The 2,846-nt window shown below is 32.4% G+C and overlaps 1 protein-coding gene across 1 annotated transcript; it reads left to right on the top strand.

Annotated features, from left to right (window-relative positions):
• The first annotated feature begins 588 nt into the window (after positions 1-588).
• On the top strand, positions 589-1,388 carry LOC133830442 (uncharacterized). Its single transcript, XM_062260417.1, has 2 exons — positions 589-811; positions 993-1,388. Exons 1-2 carry the CDS (start codon positions 688-690, stop codon positions 1,232-1,234), a joined length of 366 nt encoding a protein of 121 aa, XP_062116401.1. The 5' UTR covers positions 589-687; the 3' UTR covers positions 1,235-1,388.
• Positions 1,389-2,846: the final 1,458 nt, after the last annotated feature.

Here is a 2,846-nt window from a genome sequence, read left to right as displayed (position 1 = left end):
AATTATAAAAATATGTTTTGGTGATGTATTTTGTAATACATTTTCTCTATAATATTTAGCTAAAACTCACAAAAACACCTTCTATCAGCTCCTTTATACATATATTTATAATAGGTATGCACAAACTCCAATTAATCTATATCTACATTTACATATTTTTTATATAATATTTTAATAAGGTGTGTATGTAATTTTAAAATTAAATTGGAGTAAAAAATATATAGTTAAATCAATTTCTCCTTGATTCGAGGCATAGATTTTAACAAAAATGACCCGTGACGCAGTGTTTCACATGGTACATCGAAAAATTCAAAACCATTGATATAAAGTGAAAATTTTAAAAATATAAAACTGCTTGTATTCCGGCAAGTGGGAACACTCCCTCAAGAGTATGCAAGTTCCTAAGCTACCTACCTAAATTGCACGTTTTTCATAAGACAAAATAATGAACTTGGTAGGTGAGAGTGAAAACAATGTTTTCACATAGTAAAAAAAAAAAAAGGATTGACCCGGATAAGTGTAATGCCTCATTAATTAATAAGAAAACAATTTGATGCTCTTGGTGACCTTTATATAAATGCTAAGAATCCTACATCCACAACTACATCTCAGCAAAATTATCCTTCTGGCTATTAAGTAAATACTTCCAAATCTCCTGGTTTCATTACTCATTCCAAACTAATATCAATGTCTTCCAACAAGGCTTTCCTCGCGTTGCTACTGTTGGCACTTGTGGCTGCAACAGCTCATGCTCGTGTGGACTTTGTGGGGCTTTTTAATAATGGTCCTTCTCCCTATTGTCCTCCTCCTGGTAAGTTTTTCACATCAACGGCTAGAAGGGGTACTTTCTTTTTAAACAATTAGGACAACAAATCTTGAGAAAAGAATTAGTTGCCGAGCTTTGACACACGGAGAATTAGTGTAAATGATAAGTTTTATTGAAACTTTCTCATTGATAATTTATATATGCGTGCTAATATTTTTATATTCAGGACCAACGGTATGTGGAAGCTGTGAGTGCACCGGGGAAGCTGGGAATTTGGTGTGCATTCGTAGTGACTCGAGAAAAGGAAAGTGTCCGTTAAACTGCAGTGGAGGTTGCGCTTGCGATAGGTCTCTGTGCCCCCGTTGTTGGTGCTCGTATGAGGTCCAGGCATGCCCAAAAATCTGCCCATCCACTAGCACCACAGCCGAAGCCAAGTTTGAGGATCTTCTTGCTTTCAAGACAGATTAAGTTGTAATCGGTACTGATGTCGTGTTTCATCCTTAGTTGTCTTTTCTATGTATCCAATCCATGCTTACTATGTTGTTTCAATCACTTGTGTTGAGGCTTCTACGAAAATGTGTAAGCTTGTCTTTTAAATAAAATGTAGCGTTGCTTTCACCTACACTTTTTTTTTTACTATTAATTATTATGTTGGTGAAAGGTAATTAAAATAAACAGGGCACGCTAATCAGCCTAATTGAATTATAATCGCGGTTATCACTCTTCATTGGACAATAGATCTCTGCCACGGGTATATATTTTTTTTTTGAGAAAGAGAAGATGTCACGATAGAATTTTATCCGGAGTACATACTGTGTATTTAGTCTCCCAAAATTCTGTCTTTTCATTATTTTTGTCTTCAACAACCAAGGAAAACCGCACGTCTCTCTCTGGCAAAAAGAAAAAGAAAATACAGACTAAAATAGTTTTTTTTTCTTTTTCCAATTGGATTATCACTTGAAAATGAAATGAAAATAAAAGAAGATTATGTTGTAAAATACTTGTGTGATAGTTAATTTTTTTTTCCTGAAGATGTAATGCTTGTTTATATATTTTTATCCTGCATGGAATTGATTTGAATGATTTTTTTCACAATTATTTAGTTGAGATTTTAATGCTGACTTTTTTTTCTGTTCTTTACCCGAGTCTCGTGGCCAAACAAGAATTCTTTTTTTTTCTTCTTTAGTTCTCTCGGATATGAACTCATTTTTTTTCTGTACAAACTCAAATGCAGAAACACTTTTTTATTATTTTTTTCTTATCTTTCTGTAATGATATGAAACTCTCTTTGAAGGGAGAGAAAATTTAGAAACAAAACAGAGATTAAAGGCAAATAATCAATTTGATTTGCAAAATTTGTATTAAAGAGATAAAAACAAATGTTATATATATATGTTATGCAATGTCAAAGTTAAGATTACTCCAATTACAAAAAAAATAAATATAAAAAATACAGCAAACCCAAAAAAATAAATATAAAAAATACAGCAAACCCAGATCTTTTAGTATTCGTTGTTGGGGTGAGCATCGGTCGGTTTGGGCGGTTTTTTTTACAAAAAAAATTCAGAATTCGGTTTTCGGTTCGGATTGGTGCAATCCAAAAATCGACCGAACCAAATCAATTTTAAAAAAAACCGACCGTTTTGGACCGCGGTTTGGTCGGTTAAACTGACCAAACCGAATTGATTTTTTTTTTTTTTAAATTTTTTTTTTTTGAAAGTTTTAGTTAAAAAATTAAAAATTTTGGATGGTTAGAATCCATTTTTGTGTGTTTTTAAAACATAAATATATAGAACATAATTACATTGACAAGTGCCTTAAGTTTTTTTTTTTATTAAAAATTATATAATATTATATTATTATTTTATTGTGTTCGGTCGGTTTCGGTTTTTTTGGTCGGTTCACCCAAAATTTCCAAACCGACCGAACAGTGGCGGTTTGCACTGTCGGCGGTTTTTTCGGTTTTCGGTTTAAACGGTTTCGATTTTTTCGGTGTTCAGTAAGTTGGTGTATACGGTTTTTTCGGTTTTTCAGATTTTATGCTCAGCCCTAATTCTTTTGTTATCTTTTTCAACCAAGA

Source organism: Humulus lupulus, chromosome 4 (genome assembly GCF_963169125.1).
Source record: "Humulus lupulus chromosome 4, drHumLupu1.1, whole genome shotgun sequence".
In the NCBI taxonomy this organism is placed as follows: Eukaryota; Viridiplantae; Streptophyta; class Magnoliopsida; order Rosales; family Cannabaceae; genus Humulus; species Humulus lupulus.
This window is presented reverse-complemented; position numbering and strand designations above follow the sequence as displayed.

Bases quoted from the DNA above. Each gene is read 5' to 3' on its own strand.
- LOC133830442 (XM_062260417.1), top strand. From the start codon at position 688: ATGTCTTCCAACAAGGCTTTCCTCGCGTTGCTACTGTTGGCACTTGTG. The intron at 812-992 runs GTAAGTTTTTCA...TTTTATATTCAG, and splicing joins TCCCTATTGTCCTCCTCCTG to GACCAACGGTATGTGGAAGC.